The sequence below is a fragment of the Pogoniulus pusillus genome, chromosome 8 (genome assembly GCF_015220805.1).
Source record: "Pogoniulus pusillus isolate bPogPus1 chromosome 8, bPogPus1.pri, whole genome shotgun sequence".
In the NCBI taxonomy this organism is placed as follows: domain Eukaryota; kingdom Metazoa; phylum Chordata; class Aves; order Piciformes; family Lybiidae; genus Pogoniulus; species Pogoniulus pusillus.
Genome location: NC_087271.1, coordinates 23721120 through 23740604, shown reverse-complemented (window position 1 = coordinate 23740604; position 19485 = coordinate 23721120). Strand labels below are relative to the sequence as shown.

General features: G+C 45.2%; 1 protein-coding gene across 2 annotated transcripts; it reads right to left on the bottom strand.

Moving 5' to 3' along the window:
• Positions 1-4625: 4625 nt before the first annotated feature.
• ATPAF1 (ATP synthase mitochondrial F1 complex assembly factor 1) lies at positions 4626-19406 on the bottom strand. Of its 2 annotated transcripts, XM_064147604.1 has the most exons (9): positions 19207-19406; positions 18758-18866; positions 16504-16554; positions 15714-15776; positions 14272-14322; positions 11905-11952; positions 7671-7766; positions 6894-7001; positions 4626-5409 (listed from the first exon to the last, which is right to left on the bottom strand). In XM_064147604.1, exons 1-9 carry the CDS (start codon positions 19401-19403, stop codon positions 5215-5217), a joined length of 918 nt encoding a protein of 305 aa, XP_064003674.1. In that variant the 5' UTR covers positions 19404-19406; the 3' UTR covers positions 4626-5214. The 2 variants fall into 2 exon arrangements, with proteins under 2 accessions (XP_064003674.1, XP_064003675.1); XM_064147605.1 differs by lacking the exon at positions 19207-19406 and having other exon boundaries at positions 16504-16550; positions 18758-18849.
• Between the last annotated feature and the right edge of the window lie 79 nt (positions 19407-19485).

Here is a 19485-nt window from a genome sequence, read left to right as displayed (position 1 = left end):
GCCCACTTGGCAGATGCATCCAGCTGAAGAAGACCCTGGCCCACAGATGGCTGGCAATCAGCAAAGTGACCTGGAAAACTATTGCAGGATGTTTGCACTCCTGAAGGCAGATCAGCCTGGGCACCATGTCTAACTCACTGCAGCCTACCATGCTATCAACCTTACAGGAGGAGCCCGAGGACCTAACTTCTTTCTTCCTAGCACAAAACTCACCCCAGGCTCACAAAGCTGAGCAGAAAGGCTCACGCAAGCTGTGTGTGTGCCACTGGCTCAGAACAAGAAGACAAACCTTCCCTCTAGTGGCTGCAGGGCACAGGAGTCTCACAGTGACCTTCTCTCCCAATGCCGAGACTGAAAGTGTTATTTTCATCAGACCCTTGGGCTCCACACAGATCCTGAGTCCATCAAATCTTATAACCCGTGTGACTATTTTTGTGGCTGCCAATTTGTATGAAACCACAGAGAGAGTCGGGAGTCTGTGTCTGCACTGCAGTTTGTAGGTGCCCATCCCCAGAGCCAGCCCATGCTAAGAGTGCACCCTCAGCAAGTGTGCAGATGACACCAAGCTGTGTGGCACAGTTGACTTGCTGGAGGGCAGGGATCCATCCAGAGGGACCTGGACAGGCTGCAGAGGTGGGCCCAGGCCCAACCTCATGAAATTCAACAAGGCAGTGTAAGGTCCTGCACCTGGGTCAGCACAATCCCAATCACAACTCCAGGCTAGGTGGTGAATGGCTGATAGCAGCCCTGGGAGTCTGCAGTGATGGAAAGCTCAACATGAGCCTGCAGTGTGAGCGCAGCCCAGACAGCAACTGTGTGCTGGGCTGCATCAAGAGCAGCATGGCCAGCAGGGCAAGGGAGGGGAATCTCCCCTTTTACTCTCTCAGCAGACCCCACCTGGAGTACTGTGTGCAGTTCTGGAGCTCCCAACACAAGAAGGACATGGAACTGTTAGAGTGAGTCCAGAGGAGGCCACAAAGATGCTCAGAGGGCTGGAGCAGCTCTGCTATGAGGACAGACTATGGGAGTTTGGGCTCTGCAGCCTGGAGAAGGCTTCAAGGAGACCTTGGAGTAGTATCTGAAGGGGCCTGCAGGAAGGCTGGGGAGGGACTATTGACAAGGTCTTGTAATGACAGAATGAGGAGTAATGGGTTTAAACTGGCAGAGGGGAGACTCAGACTACATGTTAGGAAGAAGTTGTTTGCAGTGAGGGTGGTGAGACACTGGCACAGGTTGCCCAGGGAGATTGTGGATGTGTTCAAGGCCAGGTTGGATGAGACCTTGAATGACCTGTTCTAGTGAGAGATGTCCCTGCCTATGGCAGGGGGTTGGAACTAGATCATCTTTGAGGTCACTTCAAACCTAAACCATTCTATGATTCTAAGGCTTTGCCAAGCAGCCAGGAGTGCAGTTCACGTATGAGCACATCCTAGATGCTGGAGAAGCCACACAGCCATGGAACACCACTGGCCTATTTCTGCAGCAAGGATGGTTTGTGGGGCAAATAAATCAGCTGGGCTACTCCCTGTGACATCAATCATTCAAAGGGACAGAGGATCGAGGCTATAGTTTCTCTTGGACCTTTTTATTACGGGTCTTTGTCCTAGTTTGAGTCTAATTACCACCACAGCAGCAGATCTGAGTGTGCTGTTCAAGTTGTAACTGTAGCACAAGCACACACATGGGCAATGGTATTTCCAAAAGTACTTTTTCCATTTACAAATTAGAGACTTCATTCACTGTGGCAAATCTGAACCTGACATCTGGCCTGCAAAATATTGAAACAACTGTGTTTTCCATGACCAAAATGGTTTGGTTTGATGCAGCAGCATCTCAGGCTACCAGGCCATCTGCTCTTACAATCTGTATTCCTCTATGACACACAGAGCATACAAGAGTGCAGCAGGAAAGAGCTGCCTGAAGCTTGCAGGCTTAAAACAGCCCTTCAGTGGGGCAGTCCACCAGATTGGCTTCCTGGAGACAACACAGCAGTAACACCTTCTGGGGCTACAGCAGACCCACACCCCAGCAGATTTGGGAATACCTCCCAGAAGGGTATGCAACTTTCAGGTTTGTAAACCTTGCCATCTCTCTGCCATTGCGCACACACAAGTTGCAGCCAGCTCTTTGCTCCTTGGGGTGATGGAATCCAACACCAGATCATTGACCCAAGTCTGTCATTTCTGTGCCAAGTCATCTCATCCCACCCCACACAGTGGTTAACATCCTGTGGCATCAGAGGACCTAACAGTACCTGCAGAAACAAGCCCTTGCTCTTTTTCCACTAGTCCATTCCACCTCTGCCAGGGCCAGAAGATGCTGTCTTTTGCAGAAGGGCTGCAGGCTGTGTGATCAGTGAGGACTTTTCAGTTCAGCCTTATTTAGAAATTGTTCCAATGCATGCAAGAATGTTTCCTGTTCTTGACTTTGCCATTTCTTTGTGTCTTAACTCCCTGGAGAAGGTCTCATGTTGGGATTAATCACATGATGGGTTGAAAAAGCCACACTCAGAATTACAGGTAGTGACAGCTACAGCGCAATTCTGCAAACTCTGACCTTTTAAGCTCAGAAACAGGCTCAGGTGCAGATTTGGAAGCCTTGAATTTCACTCCTGTTGCCCATTACTCATCCAGGGATGTCATATTATAGCTGTAGTAAAAATGACTATTGCAACTTTGACTCCTTCAAAGCAGGAAGCGAATAATGAATCAAAACTACCCTTACTTCAACTAAGAGAAAATGATAAACGGAGCACAAATGCTATAAAGAGAGAAAGGCTCTTTAATAAAGGTGATTTGCTGTTCAGATTCTAACAGCTCTATCTACATCTCCTCCTATTATTCCCCTGCTACACATGCACTCAGAGCCAACACAATTGGAAACAAAAGACATTAGCAGAGAGCAGAGCAGCTCTAGGAGATGTGCCTCTTCTAAAACCACCTCGTGATTCCCTGAATGGGCAGGAGTTCACAACCGACGTACACAAGTCCCTGCTGAAATAGACCCCAGCAATAAAGCCTTACTATCTGCTGCTAGTACTTAGCTGAACACTGGCCATGTCCAGGACAGGCAGAGAAAGTGTGGAGAGTATGGTGCTGAGGCACTGCAACAGGCATTGGAACTGCCCCAACCTGGAAGTGTTCAGAGCTACACTGAATGGGGCCTTGAGCAACCTGTTCTAGTAGAAGGTGTCCCCGCCCATGGCAGGGCATTGGAACAAGAAGATCCTGAAGGTCCTTTCCAAACCAAACCAGTCTGTGGTTATAACGGGGCCCTACAATGACAGTAGCCAACAGATTGTGTAAGAGCCCTTCAGAACTCAAACCTCCACATAAGGTCATGCTCATGGGAAGCACAGAAAATCCAATACTACCCCTGTCCAAAAAGTTGGTCTTCCTCTAATGGAGAGAAAAACTGAGTGCTCTTCTTTGGCAAAGGAGGGAATGCTTGCCATGTGCAGCACTGATGGAGAGGACGTGATGTGGCCCAGACAGTAACAGAAAGTTAGCACCAGATACTGGATGTGGACATGGGAAAGACTTCAGCACTGCTCCTGAGCAGCTCTTTGCTGCCCTCTGCTTATTTGTCTGCCTGTGCAGCGGTGGTGTGCTGGCACTCCACGTGCAGGCTGCACACTGCACTGCTGCGGTCTGCCCTGTCCAGACAGGGCTACCTCTGCTGGCAATGAAAACGAGAAGTCTGAAGCGTGAATGCTTTGGGATTTGCCTGTTGAAGGCAGATTTAGAAAACAAAGTTGGCTGCAGTCCATAAAGCCAGAACCTGACCAACACTGCCATGTGAAAGCAGCAGTGCATATTCATACCAACACTTTTTTTTCCTGAGTTGTCACTTAGCAATTGAAAAAACAGCTGGTGCCTCCCTCTGCTACTATGCCTGTCACATCTTGCTTTTATTATGGGCAGTGCCTTTCCTGGAGAAGCAAGAGCTATTTTCTGTCCCTTCAAATACTACCTGTAGAGTTGGCTTACTAGGTACCAGTCTGGAAAAAAAAATCACTTCTACAAAGCAAGCAGCAATTCCTCTGCAATATAAAGAATATAGAAAAATGAAAGTGTTTGTAATCCAAGAGAGAAAGACAGGAACAGGATGAAATCAGTTAAGTCACAGGACCACACAGGATCACAGGGTGGAAGGGGCCCAAAGAGATCAAGTCCAACTCCTCTGCCAGAGCAGAACCACGCCATCTAGCTCAGGTCACAGAGGAATGCAACCAGACAGGTCTTGAACATCTCCAGAGAAAGACACTCCACAGCCTCTTTGGGAAGCCTGTGCCAGTGCCCTGTGACCGTTACAGAAAAGAAGTTCCCCCACGTGTTGAGGTGGAACCTCCTGTGCTGCAACTTACATCCATTGCTCCTTGTCCTACCCCAGGGAACAAGTGAGCAGAGCCTGTCCCCCCTGCTTCTGACCCCCAGCCCTCATATAGTTATAAACATGTATTAAACCTCCTCTCAGTCTTCTCTTCTTCAGAGTAAAAAGCCCCAGGTCCTCTCCTGATAAGGCAGTGTTCCAGTCCCCTAATCATGCCCGTAGTCCTCCGTTGGACTCTCTTGAGCAGATCCCTGTCCCTCTTAAACTGAAAAAGTCAATTAAGAAGCACAAAGTTTCCAGAACAAATAAGTCACTCTGTTTTTTAATCCTGAGTAGAAGATAGGCCACAGGTTCCTACAGGAGGAACCTCACACAAAGTAACAAAGAGGAGTCTGTTTATGACCATCACTCCTATTCTTTTTTCTTGATGGACATGCCTCTATGAATTCCAGACAGATTAGAAAGCAGTGGACCATGCAATTATAATGGTGGAGGGCCTTTAAAAAGTATTTACTGAGAAGAATTATTGATTGTTCTCCATCTCCTGATGCCAGTACAGTCCATTACACAGCTCCCCTTCTGTCAATTTATTTCAGATTTCATAAAGACAGCATGCAGCAGGAAGGTAGAGAACAGGAAAATGGCTCATTCTGATGAAGTTAGACTGAAGTACAGGGCTCCATTTAGGCAATTAATTACTGTTGTTTAAATGGCCCGAGTCCTCATCTTACATCAGCACCAGACAGGCATGACTTATCACATTCCAAGGGTGTCTTCCTATCTTTACTGCAGCCAAACTACATCCATGAAACTAAAGATAGGATGATCCCATCTAGGAAAACACCTGCCTGCTGCTGGTTCTCTTCACCTTCAGGTCAGGCTCTAGGACTTGTCAGAAGCTTGACTGGGTCTCAGTTCTCTTCCAAGTCCACTTTGCTCAAGCTCTGCTATAACTGACATATATTTAAATTCACCAGATCTGTGGTTGAAGGTCTCCACTAATTCATAGGTCTGGGACCGATCAGTCGCATAGAAAAGAGGCACCTGATTTGCCAAGCACTGTGCCTCGTGGACCACCTGTGGGTTAAAACAAAGATTCTGTTACCACTGGGTTTAGCCATATTTGAGTTTCCCACTGGAAGACACTTCAGCAGCTGAAAGGCTGCAGTCCTGCTCACTAAATGACTCAATTCCAAGTCACCTTAGTTTAGCCAATATCTTAAAGAGCACCTCCCTCTCCTTCCTGACCCACTTATACACTTTAGCAGCATATCATTGAACTACTCTCCTGCTGAGCACACACCTCATAGGTGCTCTCATCGACCCCACCTGGAGTACTGAGTACAGTTCTGGAGCTCCCAACACAAGAAGGACGTCGAACTGTTGGAACAAGACCAGAGGAGGCCATGAAGATGCTCAGAGGACTGGAGCAGCTCTCCTATGAGGACAGGCTACGGGAGTTGGGCTCTTCAGCCTGGAGAAGAGAAGGCTTCAAGGAGACCTTGTAGTAGCCTTCCAGTACCTGAAGGGGGCCTACAGAAGGGCTGGGGAGGGACTATTTACAAAGTCTTGTCAAGACAGGACAAGGAGTAATGGGTTTAAACTGGCAGAGGGGAGATTTTAAACTAGATGTTAGGAAGAAGTTCTTTCCAGTGAGGGTGGTGAAACACTGGCACAGGTTACCCAGGGAGGGGAGGTTGTGGCTACTCCCTCCCTGGAGGTGTTCAAGGCTAGGTTGGATAAGGCCTTGAATGACCTGTTCTAGTGAGAGGTGTCCCTGCCTATGGTGGGGGGTTGGAACTAGATGATCTTTGAGGTCCCTTCCATCCTAAACCATTCCATGATTCTAAAATAGGTCTTTCATAATCCCTGCCCACCCTAACGCACTGGAGATGCACCAAGGCCTCATCTTTCCCTTCTCACAGCTGACCTATTTGCAAAAATTGATTGTTTACTCTGAGATACATCAGGGCACATGCATTGCAGTTTCAGAACTGGTATAAGTAGGTCAGTTAGAGGTGGGATGCTTGGTTGTCTTGCTCCACCAGTATAATCCCTAGTGCTGTTAGTCCTAACACTGCTATTACAGACATGCAAATAGCAGCACACCCACACAGAGAAACGAGCAAAGGCATGCAGAAACCTAACACACAGCTCTGGAGGTCTCCTGATTTGACAAGCAGTAAGAATCTTCAAAACTTGTTGGCAGTTATCAGCAGCTTTCATTTAAATTTGATTTCATTCACAAAAGAAAAAAGGAGCCTTTTTTTCCCCTCTTTCTTTTACAACAATAAAATACAATAACAAAAGAAAGAATTACAGAATAAACTACAACAAAGTAACAATTACAGAATGCAGATGCTGAAATCACCAGCTAGACAAGGACTGATTATTTCTTTCTAGCTTTCCTTAGTATTAAGTGGATTAGGTTCAAGAAATCTAGTAAGATTCCCTCTTTTTTGGGAAACAATCTTTTAAAGACTTCCATTTGGCTTTAAGTCAAAACTGAAGGAGAAGTTGCAGCATAAAATGAACGACTCTAATGAGCAGATTTCTCTTACCAGGAACTTGGAGTCCATTTCTGCTGTCATTAGTACTATCCCTTTTTCCTTCTGCAGCTCAGGATAATGGTACAAGACCAACTGGCTAGGAGCAGTTTCACCTTGGGTCTGAATGAGATAAAGAAACCTGTCAGTATCCCAAAAAGAACTTCAGCTCTATTGCAGATTTGGAAGCTTGACTACAAAACTTTTGAGTATTAACTGCTATGGAAGCAGTAATTTTTCAAGGTTTAAGGGTTGGTTCTAATTAAAAGTTCATTATTCCTGGTGTTTACAGAAAACAAGGGATTTGCTGGCATAGGCTGGGCTTTTCCTTAAGACCATTTTGCATTTAAAACAACCCCCAGTTTTCAGAAAAGCAGATGAGACACTTAGTGCCATGTTCTAGCTGACTGGATAGGCCTGGGTGATAGGTTGGACTGGATGATCTTAGAGGTCTCTTCCAACCTGGTTGATTCTATGATTCTATGATCTTAGAGCACCCACTGGGATTTTGCTGAAAGAAAGTTGTTACAAGTTTGGCTGATGTTTTTATTGTGAGATTATTTCACCTCTACCTCATCCTCCTTTACATTGCAGTCACTTAATAATTACACCTACTAAGTGATCCATAATTAATTCATTTACTCATAATTAATGACAATTCTTCCCTACTAATTCAAGTTAGGAGACACAACCTGGTTGTTAACCTATCTAGCAAACAATATATATTGCAAGGTGCTGACATTGTATATTTCTAGATTCTAAGCCATTTTTTTATTTATTTTAACCACTCACCTGAATGTTTATTAGGGAAGTAAAGTGCAATTCTGTTCCTGACCATTGTCCCACAAAGAACTCATAGCCTTCTTTTCTTGGCAAAGCATATAAAAACTGCAGAGAAATGACAGAAAGCAGTAAGTCTCCCTTTTACAGCATAAAATGATGCTCAAGGCATAGTGGCCTGCAGCATAAACCAGAAGAGGAAAAAGGACTGATAGAGTAGCAGGAACCACACTTCAAAGCAGATCATCAACTAGCATTGCTTCATCAGTATTATTTCATTAGCAAATATACTGGCACATATTTGCATCACTATTGCATGAGACAGGCAAGGGAAAGGATGGATCAGCAGAGAACATTCAGACTCTGACACTTTTTGCACATATTTGCATCACTATTGCACGAGACAGGCAAGGGAAAGGATGGATCATCAGAGAACATTCAGACTCTGACACTTTTTGCACATATTTGCATCACTATTGCATGAGACAGGCAAGGGAAAGGATGGATCAGCAGAGAACATTCAGACTCTGACACTTTTTGCACATATTTGCATCACTATTGCACGAGACAGGCAAGGGAAAGGATGGATCAGCAGAGAACATTCAGACTCTGACACTTTTTGCACATATTTGCATCACTATTGCATGAGACAGGCAAGGGAAAGGATGGATCAGCAGAGAACATTCAGACTCTGACACTTTTTGCACATATTTGCATCACTATTGCACGAGACAGGCAAGGGAAAGGATGGATCAGCAGAGAACATTCAGACTCTGACACTTTTTGCACATATTTGCATCACTATTGCATGAGACAGGCAAGGGAAAGGATGGATCAGCAGAGAACATTCAGACTCTGACACTTTTTGCACATATTTGCATCATTATTGCACGAGACAGGCAAGGGAAAGGATGGATTAGCAGAGAACATTCAACCCTGATGATACTGTGATACTGTGTGATACTTTTTGCACATATTTGCATCATTGTTGCACGAGACAGGCAAGGGAAAGGATGGATCAGCAGAGAACATTTCGACTCTGACACTTTTTGCACGTATTTGCATCACTATTGCATGAGACAGGCAAGGGAAAGGATGGATCAGCAGAGAACATTCAGACTCTGACACTTTTTTCACTTCTAGAAAATGAACAGCAAATATCACATAAGAGGCATTCAAGAGTATTTAATCCTCTAATTTCCCCAACTGCTCCACACCAAGCAGCAAGTATTTCTTTCCTCTAGGTTGGCAGTCCTTGGCTCTGGAGGCTAGGGACTTGTTTTCCCACACAGAGGGAAAGGACAGCACAGGAGCAGAAAAGCATGTGGCATACCTGACTAAATGCCAATGGACTGTTCAGAAATGCACTTAAAGCTATAAATCCAAGCTCCAAGTAGCTATATTTGATCTTGCTCTTGGCAAGTGAAATATACAGGACCAATCTATCAATTCCTTCAAGTCTCCCATTCAGATTTAAGAGTCTCCCTCTCAACTGCAAAGGAGTCTAGCTGCTTTGTTTCCTTAGAAATGAAATGTTTCACTTCTTTGTCTCAGCATAGTGAGATCTGCACAAAATCCATTCTTCAGCAGAGAGATTTCTGTAAAAATACACCACTTTCACCAGAAAACAACACTAATCCAGCAGCACATGGTACAAGACTGCAGAAAGATATCCTTTAGCTTGTCAGTTACCTTCTTTTGTAATTTTGGGGTGTATTAGAAGGGCTGTGGTTAGTAGGTCAGAACACCTTCTCCTGCCTCTCTACTCTGCCCTGCTGAGGCCTCATCTGGAGTACTGTGTCCAGTTCTGGGCCCCCAAGTTCAAGAGGGCCACAGAACTGCTTGAAAGAGTCCAGCACAGAGCCACAAAGATCATGAAGGAAATGGAACATCTCTCTTACAAGGACAGCCTGAGGGAGCTGGGACTCTTTAGCCTGGAGGAGACTGAGAGGTGACCTCATCAATGGTTATAAATATCTGCAGGGTGAGTGCCAGGAGGATGGAGTCAGGTTCTGCTGGGTGATGCCAAACAGGATAAGGGGCAATGGGTGGAAGCTGAGGCATAGGAAGTTTCATGGAATCATGAGGAGGACTTTTTTCCCTGTGAGGGTGACAGAACACTGGAACAGGCTGCTCAGGGGGATTGTGGAGTCTCCCTCTCTGGAAATACTCAAAACCCACCTGGACATGTTCCTGTGTGATCTGGTGTAGGAGATCCTGCTCTGGCAAGGGGGTTGGACTGGATGAGCTTTTGAGGTCCCTTCCAGCCCCTGACATTTTGTGATTCTGCAATTTGACTTTTTGGGGCAACAAGGGTGGTGAGGGGTCCTGAACACAAGTACTGTCAGAGTGTCTGAGGGAACTGGGATGGTTCAGCATAGACAGGAGGCTAAGAGGAGACCTCGTTGCTCTCTACACCTACCTGAAGGAAGATCGCGCAAAGTAGGGGTCAGCCTCTTCTCCCAGGTAACCAGTGACAGGGAAAGGTCTCAAGTTGAATCAGGAGAGGTTTAGATTGGGTATCAGGGAAAAAAATCTTCACAGAAGATGGCCATTTGGCACTGAAACAGGCTGCCTGGGGAAGTGGTAGATTCACCATCCCTGGAGGTGTTTGGACGAGGTGCTTAGAGACATGGTGTAACAGCTGTGTACAGGGAAGTGTTAGGTTATGGCCTGACTCAATGATCTCAAGGTCTTTTCCAACCAGGCAATTATGTTATTCTTCAAAGCAACATCATGCTTACTGACACAGTAACCTTCTAATTGAGGCTTACAATATATCCATCAACCTGTGTGAGAAACAGCAAACCCTGATCTCAGGAATCCACTCATTTCTCAAGTAACCATGCTACCCATTCTCAGCATTTTATGCTTTGCCATGCTGGGGTACACCTAGGACAGAACTCACAGGGTATTTACTCTCTATCTGCAATAAAAAGGTTCAACTCCACCCCATTCCCCCTTCCTTCCCATTGCAGCTGTTGAACTTACACTAACTAAATTTTCAGTGCATGCTATGCTCTAGAGCCTTTTTTGACAGCTTCACACTCCCTAAAAGACAGTGATGCATTGGCACAGCACAGTGCCTGCCCAGTATGGCTTTCATGCCAATAGCTCTTGTTAGCTTACCAGTGTTCTCCTACCACAGATCAAACCATGTGGTGAAAAAAGCACAGCTATGCACATTTATGATGAGGAAAAGAAGCCTAAGAAATGACAAGGTTCAGCTCTTTCTGTGGGCAGAATCCCAACATATTGATTACTTGTCCTTTTCCCTTTCCAATGCTGCTGCCTGTCTTCACTGACAGTAAAGAAAGAAAAGAAAGGGGAGCAACTCACAGCAACCTTTAAGGCAAGAAAATTCATTTTCCCCATGTACATGGAATGGTGACATGGAGTTAACAACAGTTTCACACAATCATAGAATCAACCAGGTTGGAAGAGACCTCCAAGATCACCCAGTCCTGTCCAATCAACTAGACCATGGCAACTAAGTGCCTCACCCAGGCTTTTCTTGAACACCTCCAGGGACAGCAACTCCACCTCCTCCCTGGGCAGCCCATTCCAAGGGCAAATCACTCTCTCTGGGAAGAACTTCCTCCTAACATCCAGCCTAGACCTCCCCTGGCACAACTTGGGACTGTGTCCCCTTGTTCTGTTACTGGTTGCCTGGGAGAAGAGATGAACCCTTACCTGGCCACAGCCTCCCTTCAGGTAGTTGTAGACAGCAGTGAGGTCACCCCTGAGCCTCCTCTTCTCCAGGCTAAACAACCCCAGCTCCCTCAGCCTCTCCTCACAGGGCTGTGCTCCAGGCCCCTCACCAGCTTCGTTGCCCTTCTCTGGACATGTTCCAGTACCTCAACACCTCTCTTGTTTCTCCAGGTTAAAGCAAAGATGCTTTAAGTAATAAGGAGAGATAGCTGGGAACACCACTGAAGCTGGCCTGAAAGACTTCACAGCACTGCAGAGAAGACACTTAACCACAAGACGTCAACTAACGGAAACCAAAGGTGTGTAGCCAAACCCATTCCCTGGAAGAATCTGTGGTGTCATTTCTGAAAGCTCTATCTCCTATATCGAGGTATCCAATAGCTAGATCAAACTGTCTAAGACATAGGAAAAGCCATTGCTTCTATCTGATAATAAGTCTGAATACAGGAGGGTCAAAAGTTTATCAATCACACTTTAAAGAGGAGACAAACAGCACAGCTATGCATTACATATTGCAAGTCTCTGCCATACATACCGATGGACATCTCTGAGCTCTCTTCCACATTAATTCAAACTTCTCTGCCTTTGGGTAAGGAGAAAAAGAAATTCAGTTCTCATAACACAACTGTGGATGCTGTTATTCATAATCATCAAGCAGTACTGTGTACAAGTTCCAGCTACAGAAAGTCTCACTGTGGGAACAACTAACAACAAGTGTATTTAGTTCTCAATCCCATTTTTAACACTGCTGTTTCCAAAATGCAGCAGCAAACTCCCTGGATTCAAAGCTCTATTCCTTGGAGGTTGGGAGCCCAACATTTCAGGCTTATATTAAATCCCGTCAGTTAACAGCTCTACTGCATTGTGCAGCATCAACAGTTAATCAAAATGACATATCTCTGGCCCCAAACTGTGGGTTTTACATCACAGCCATGTGTTCTTCAGCATTAAAATGCAGCCTAGATACTTACTCTAACAACATACTTATTGCTTAGGTTTATATTAAATCCACCAATGAATGTGGTGATCACTGATGAAACCCAGCAATCTTGTTCACGTGTTCTCTTGTGTTTACCCAAGTCTTTTGCCTGCTCTTCTCTTCTCTTCCCAGCACCATATTATTAATTCCTACTCTAAGGTGTTCAGGAAAGAAAACATATACCCTTCATCAACATGAAATTCCTCTATGTGTGCTTTTGAGCACTCAGGAGTTACAGGAGGTCCCTTCTTCCAGCCAAAAGGAAAAAAAAATCTTCTGGCAAACACTTTAGGCTTTTTTTTTCTCCCTGATGACACCACAAACTACTTCCTAATGTGCTTAGGATCTGGTTTGTATTACAGCTTTAAAACCTTCCAGAGCTCTTTCAAAACTATGCACCAAAGAAACAGTGCCAGCTCCAATAATGAAAGACCTACAGGATTTTCACTGGTATCTCTGGCTTTAGCCCTCTGCTAAATGTAATGTGCAATTCAAACTGTTTTCACAACATCCACATGTTGGGAAAACCGAAGTATTAAGCTGCTTGACTTCAAATCCTATGTTGTCACTTTCAGAGCATACAGCATCTGATACATTTAGAATGCTGCTTCCCACTGATGCCAGTTGCAGCTCAAAGGGTCAAGTAACAATTGGAAATCAGACTCTAGATCTAAATGAAGTTTCAAGAGCTCAAGCAACACATTGTTTGTGTAGGGCTGTGAAAAGGCAGATTTAAGAGATCACAATTATGCGGAGACTCTGAAACAGAGAAATCCCAAATGCAAAAGCAACTCCTACAGCCTAACGCAGATTAACAACAATTAACCTCTGGTAAGGCCATCAGGAATGAGAAGTATGATCTTATCACAGGAAGCACCACACACTCTCTCAATGAAAGACAGCACTGCCAACAAATTTACATGCATGAAAGTCAAAAGTGATTAGCCACATGCAAGTTACGAGCCAAGTGCTCTAGTACTGCCTTATTAAACTTGAGTTAGCTGTCTGTGCTGCAGGGCACAGGGGAAAGAAATGAGGAACTCTGGAGCTCCCAACACAAGGAGGACATAGAACTGTTGGAGTGAGTCCAGAGGAGGTCATGAAGATGATCAGAGGGCTGGAGCACCTCTCCTATGAGGACAGGCTACGAGAGTTGGGGCTCTTCAGCCTGGAGAAGGCTTTGAGGAGACCTTGGAGTAGCCTTCCAGTACCTGAAGGGGTCCTACAGGAAGGCTGGGGAGGGACTATTGGCAAAGTCTTGTAATGACAGGATGAGGAGTAATGGGTTGAAACTGGCAGAGGGGAGATTTAAACTGGATGTTAGGAAGAAGTTCTTTCCTGTGAGGGTGGTGAAAGACTGGCACAGGTTGCCCAGGGAGGTTGTGGCTACTCCCTCCCTGGAGGTATTCAAGGACAGACTGGATGAGAGAGACCTTGAGCAACCTGTTCTAGTGGGAGGTATCCCTGCTTATGTCAGGGGATTTGAACTAGATGATCTTTGAGGTCCCTTCCAACCTAAACCATTCTATGATTCTATGATTTCTGAGAAAAAAAAATATGTGAAAACACAAATGCTTCCTCAATAGATCCTAGGGCCCTGCAAGGACTACTAAATATTATCACAGAATATTCCTAATATTCCTAATAAAAAATGTCTGAAAATTGAAGCCAAGTGTGCAGAAAACAAGTACCTTTACTTTTAGCTTTACTGAGACCAATGTAAGTGAGGAAAATGGGATAAACATTTTTGGAAAGAAAAGCCTTTATTTGGGACAATAAAATCATTCAGTCCCGAAGGGAAGTTTGTTCTTGAAACAACATTTTCCTTCAAGGACTGCATTTAAAAGCAACAGAACCACAGTTAGAAAAGAAAAACTTTGCCCAGTGGCCTTTCAAGTGTATAACTAAAGGAAAACTACTTACAGGAATAACAGCATAAACTGTATCTTTCGCAGAAAAATATTGATTCCAAATCTGCAGGAAACAAAGGAGAGGAGATACAACTGGAACCAAGCTCCTAGCAATAATGTTAAATGCTTTGAAAATAATGCAATTTGCCATCTAACAATGGTAAGCACTTGGAGAAGTCTTATTTAGTCAAGCCAGAATGGCTTCGCTGCTAATGAAACACACTTTTAAGGTTCCAAAGTCCTTGTATCAAATGACAGATTTCAACTAGGTAACAGACATAAAGCAGTGGGCTCAGAGGTGGCTCAACATTTACTAGGCATCAAAAGCACTGCTTATATTTTTCCCAGCAATCATGCTAATAATTTCTAGAGAGATTGAGTTGTTGTTTGGTTGGTTTTGTTGGTTTAGGTTGTTTTTATCTAACGAGAACATACAAAACCTCTTCAAGTCAAGACAAGACATTCAATAATGCTCCTCTGTGTTTGCAACTTTTCTCTTTACCGCAGCAGGATGGTAACATCTACATAAAAACCCAAAGTCTTCAATAAATGGACAAATACAGGTAAAAGCCCAGAGTTCAGGACTTTTTGAGTTGCTCTTCCCCAGTCCTTCATAAATAATGGAGATTGTCAGTATGAAAACAGAAACAGAGGAACTCAAAGATAAATCCTGAGTTATCAAAACCACTTCTTGCTACATCATCCACTGCAGAGCACATAATCACTTCTGTAATTCTTCAGCTATCAGGAAAGCAGCTAGATTTCTGCTCTTTAAGTTGTATAAAAGGCTCTTTCAGATATGCTGCTCCCCTTAAATGATCTAGTTTCTTGGCACCCAGTCTGATAAGGAAAACACCAACCAGATCTCACAGCAGCTGCATCAGAAATGTGCAAGACTTGATGTATAACTAAATAAAGGGGAATACAATGCAGGTATTAAGAGACGGGAACTTGACTGACATTGTTCTTCAAACAAACAGATCCACCCACCTCCTTCTTCCCCTAACCAACTTTAGTATTACACAGACACCTGAATGGCAAATTATGCAGATAAAAGTACAAGGAGGCAACAGCTCTGGGTTTACTCCTGCAAAGCAGACGTAGCATAATCCACCAGTTACTGGTAGGATTTCCTTTTACCTAGCTCCAAACCTGAGCCAGGAGCTTTCTAATGCCACATGAAATAGTAACAATAAGAATTACAGCACAGACAGTTTCTAAGTGATTGAGCCCATTCTTCTTTTCAAGTGGGTACAGCCTGGGTGGACTTCACCATATAGAGAACACTTTAACTACTACCACTGATATGCAGGGAAATATGTTTGCTGTAAATGCACACTCATAGCCATGCTTTTGTTTGGGTTTTTTTCAGTCCAAGTAAGATTTCCATCCTCATATGCAGATTACTATTAAGCAAAAAAGTGGAGCAAACTTTATTCTATTTAAATCCCTCACCTGTTTTATCTCCTCCGCTGATTTTTCTTTCACCATCTCAACATTAAGAATCGAATCAAGCGTCTGCAAGAGAAAGCAAAAAAGAATTTGGCATGATGACAGTTCTCTGACTCATGTGGGACTAGAGAGTGAATGAATGCATTTATGAAGAACAAAGTCAAGCTAGAGGAACTTAATTCAATTAACAGTGTGACTTAGTCCTCTTAATTGCCAAAGAAGCCAGTAAATCATAAGCAGTAACACCCTGAGAAGTAGATTCACACACTGAGGCAGAACAGAGGAGGTTCTGTTGGGACACAGAACACCCTTTGCTCCAGTTGTGCAGATCTCTGATGAAACTGCATGAGTCGCTGCAGCCTTTCACCTCCAGCCATCTGACACATGCTCTGCTGGCAGATTTACACAGAACGTCTGCCAAAATACAAGAACGTGGAAGAGAATAAAACCATTCTCTCGTCCCTCTGCTGGCTGATCTTTAGAAACGTATGCTGTAAAGGCTGCTTAACTCTTTCCATTTATTACTGCGAGCATTTAGTACAGATCTAACTAGCAGGAACTTCCAGGGACTAGGAGAGAAAAGGCAGGATAATAAAACCAGAGCGACAGGAGGTTTAAGATTGAATATGATACCAATAGGAAATAAACCCATTACACTCAATTGTAGCATAAAAAACATTAATTTCATGTCAAGAAGCTCTTGGCTGAAACACTCATAGTTGCAATGTAAGTTAACTTATACCCTTGATTTATCAGTGTGGCCTCTCTTAACATTTAAGTTCATAACCCTTACCTTATCCTTTGTGAATCCTCCCTTTGATGTCTTCATGCCTGAGCGTTCTGCCTAGAGGAAAATGTTCTTTAGTTTTTACAGGTGATGCTTCCATCCATTTATTTGCCTTTTTTGCCATACATAAGATTCCTGCTGACTAAAAAGCTCAAGATATTTGATTGCTGCAGTAAATGTTTAATAAAGTATTGATAAATCAGTAATAGTGCAAATTAATACTTTCTGGCCTGGAAATTTATAGTTAAAGGCCAACTGTTATGCACAGAATTAGATAGAATCACAGAAACATCCAGGTTAGAAAAGCCCCTCGGGATCACTAAGTCCAACCTAGAGCTCTACTCTACAAGATTCACCTTAAACCATAGCCCTAAGCAGCACATCCAAACAACCCTTTAACACTTCCAGGGTGGGTGACTCCACCACCTCCCTGGGCAGCTCACTGCAGTCCCTGACCACTCTCTACATGAAAAACTTTTTCCTAATGTCCAATCTAAACCTATCCAGTCCCAGCTTGAGGCCATTCCCCCTTGTTCTGTCTCCAACTACCTGTGATAAGAGCCCAGCAGCAGCCTCTCCACAAGGTCCCTTCAGGCAGCTGTAGACAGCAATGAGATCTCCCTCAGCCTCCTCTTTTTCATACTGACCATCCCCAGCTCCCTCAATCACTCCTCATCAGATGTATTCTCCAGGCTTCGTTGCCCTCCTCTGACCCATTTCAACATCTCCACATCTCTCTTGTATTGTGGTACCCAAACCTGAACACAATACTCTTAAGTGTGGCCTCATCAAAGCAGAGTCCAAGGGAAGAATCACAGAATCATAGAATCAATCACCTCCCTACTCCTGCTGGCCACAGCATTTTTAATCCAAGCCAGGATGCCACTGGCCTTCTTGACCTTCTTGCTGTCTACAACTACCTGAAGGGTGGTTGTGGCCAGGAGGAGGTTGCTCTCTTCTCTCAGGTGGCCAGCACCAGAACGAGAGGACACAGCCTCAGGCTGTGCCAGGGGAAATTTAGGCTCGAGGTGAGGAGAAAGTTCTTCACTGAGAGAGTCATTGGACACTGGAATGGGCTGTCCGGGGAGGTGGTGGAGTTGCCGTCCCTGGGGCTGTTCGAGGCAAGATTGGACATGGCACTTGGTGCCATGGTCTAGCCTTGAGCTCTGTGGTAAAGGGTTGGACTTGATGATCTGTGAGGTCTCTTCCAACCCTGATGATACTGTGACCAACTGGGCACACTGCTGGCTCCTATTCAGCTGCCTGCCTATTACAACCCCCAGATCCCTTTCTGCCAGGCAGCCCTCCAGCCACACTGCCCCAAGCCTGTAGCATTGCTTGGGGTTGTTGTGACCCAAATGTAGGACCTGGCATTCAACCTTGTTGAAACTCATTCCATTATTGTTGGCCCATTTATCTAAGCCTATCCAAGTCCCTCTGAAGAGCCTCTCTACCCTCATTCAAATCAGCACTGCCATCTAACTTGGTGTTATCTGCAAACTTACTGCTAACACTCTCTATGCCTGAATCTAGGTCATCAATAAAGATGCTAAGAAGAAGTGACCTCAACACAGATACCTGAAGAACACCACAAGTGACCTGCCACTATCTGGATTTAACTCCATTGGCCACCACTCTCTGGGCCCTCCTGTCCAGCCCTTTTGGGGCATTGTAGCCAGGTGGGGGGTGGCCTCTCCTCCCAGGCAACCAGCAATAGAACAAGGGAACACAGTCTCAAGTTGTGACAGGGTAGGTATAGGCTGGATATTAGGAAGAAGTTCTTCACAGAGAGAGTGATTGGCATTGGAATGGGCTGCCCAGGGAGGTGGTGGAGTCACCATCCCTGGGGGTCTTCAAGAAAAGACTGGATGAGGCACTTAGTGCCATGGTCTAGTTGATTGGATAGGGCAGGGTGATAGGTTGGGCTGGATGATCTTGGAGGTCTCTTCCAACCTGGTTGATTCTATGATTCTATGATTGTTGTCAAGTACTTTCCTCGCACTAAGAAGCTGTAAATGCAAGATCTGGCTAAACTAATCTGCAACTGATAAAAGCCTGAAGACCCCAAGTACAGAATTTACAGGATTAAAAACAAGGCAATATACTGCACTGGAATACTGAAACAATAATTTTAGCCAACCTTTAGCCCCACATTCTGGGGCTCTTTATCATTAGGAATGCTGTACCTTCAGAGCATTATGGTGATCCTATATAAACGACATTATAGCTTTAATATATGTGAATTACAAAGAAAAATTGCCTTTTCCTCCATGGATCTGATAAATTCTCCTTGCTTGGAACGTCCCACCGGCTGCTTTTTCACTTCATCTCTCTTTTCCATACGGGACTCAAACACCTCTGGACTGGATCTGAATTGGAAAAAGGATTTCACAATACTGCCAGATTATCATCGTTCTCCTCTTTAAACTGTTCGCTGAGGTGCTGTCACATTCCCTTTTTTATTAGCAAAACTCTCTCTTACGAAGCTGATCGAGTTAGGAGATGACTTTCGCTGGTTTTTTATTTGGTGCCAGCTCCCCATGAGTTTCAAGGCAGTGTTCAGCCTAAACGAATTTTCTCGTAAGAGCACAGGAGCAAACATTACCGCCCCACACCCGAAAGTAGCCAGCTCCCCCTCTTCCCAAAAGGCAGCCCCCAACCCCCAGCCGCCCCCCTCCCCGCCCGGGCCCAGCGGCTCGCCCCCCGCACCTCCGCAGCTCCTGGATCTTCTGCCGGTACTTCCCATAGAAAGGGTTCTCCTCCAGCGCCGCCTCCCCCGAGCCCTGCCCCGACCCCGGCGCGGCCAGCTCCCGGCACGGAGGGACCAGCAGCCCCAGCGGGCGGAGGGCAGCACGGCTACGCGAGGCCGCCCCCAGCCCCCAGGCCTGCAGCAGCAACCCCGCCATGGCCGCAGCGCCGCCGCGCCCCGCCCGCCGCCCCGGCCCCGCTCCGCCCTCTCGGCCCCGCTCCGCCCTCTCGGCCCCGCTC